Source organism: Enhydra lutris, unplaced genomic scaffold (genome assembly GCF_002288905.1).
Source record: "Enhydra lutris kenyoni isolate GAN:26980312 unplaced genomic scaffold, ASM228890v2 scaffoldscaffold1787, whole genome shotgun sequence".
Classification (NCBI taxonomy): domain Eukaryota; kingdom Metazoa; phylum Chordata; class Mammalia; order Carnivora; family Mustelidae; genus Enhydra; species Enhydra lutris.
The window spans coordinates 1105-2082 of NW_019155871.1; the positions used below are offsets into that span (position 1 = coordinate 1105).

The window sequence follows — 978 nt, forward strand, 5'->3', positions numbered from 1 at the left end:
ACGTCTCAGTTCCTGCTCCAGGCGCGGCTCCCCGCGTCTCAACTGCTGCTCGCGCCTGAGCTGCTGCTCCAAGCGCTGCTCCTCGCGCCTGAGCTGCTCTTTCCGCCTCTCCTGTTCCAAGCGGGGCTCCTCGCGTCTCAGCTGCTCACGTCTTTCCTCCTGCTCGCGCCTCAGCTGTTGCTCGAGTCTCTCTTCCTGTTCGCGTCTCAGTTCCTGCTCCAGGCGCAACTCCTCGCGTCTCAGCTGCTGCTCACGCCTGAGCTGCTGCTCCAAGCGCTGCTCCTCGCGCCTGAGCTGCTCTTTCCGCCTCTCCTGTTCCAAGCGGGGCTCCTCGCGTCTCAGCTGCTCACGTCTTTCCTCCTGCTCGCGCCTCAGCTGCTGCTCGCGCCTTTCCTCCTGCTCGCGCCTCAGCTGTTGCTCGAGTCTCTCTTCCTGCTCGCGTCTCTCCTCCTGCTCCAAGCGCGGCTCCTCGCGCCTCAGCTCCTGCTTGCGCCTGAGCTGCTGCTCCAAGCGCTGCTCCTCGCGCCTCAGCTGCTCGCGTCTCTCCTCCTGCTCCTGCCTCATCTGCTGCTCGCGCCTCAGCTCTTGCTTCAAGCGCTGCTCCTCGCGTCTGAGTTCTTGCTCGCGTCTCTCCGCTTGCTCGCGCCTCAGCTCTTGCTCCAAGCGCCGCTCCTCGCGCCTCAGTTGCTGGCGTCTCTCCTCCTGCCCCCGCCTCAGCTCCTGCTTGAGTCTTTCCTCCTGCTCACGACTTAGCTGCTGCTCGCGCCTCAGCTCCTGCTCCAAGCGGGGCTCCTCGCGCCTCAGTTCTTGCTCGCGTCTCTCCTGCTCGCGCCTCAGCTGCTGCTCACGCCTCAGCTCCTGCTCCAAGCGGGGCTCCTCGCGTCTCAGTTCTTGCTCGCGTCTCTCCTGCTCGCGCCTCAGCTGCTGCTCACGCCTCAGCTCCTGCTCCAAGCGCTGCTCCTCGCGCCTCAGCTGATG

General features: G+C 65.7%; 1 protein-coding gene across 1 annotated transcript in view; it reads right to left on the reverse strand.

Annotated features, from left to right (window-relative positions):
• Positions 1–978, reverse strand: part of LOC111140481 (trichohyalin-like) — a gene marked incomplete at its 3' end in the record, with an annotated part of 4073 nt that overhangs the window by 1098 nt on the left and 1997 nt on the right. Inside the window, 1 exon segment of the mRNA XM_022492727.1 lies at positions 1–971. This exon segment is cut by the window's left edge and continues 9 nt beyond it. Within this exon segment, the coding sequence (XP_022348435.1) occupies positions 1–971 (971 nt within the window).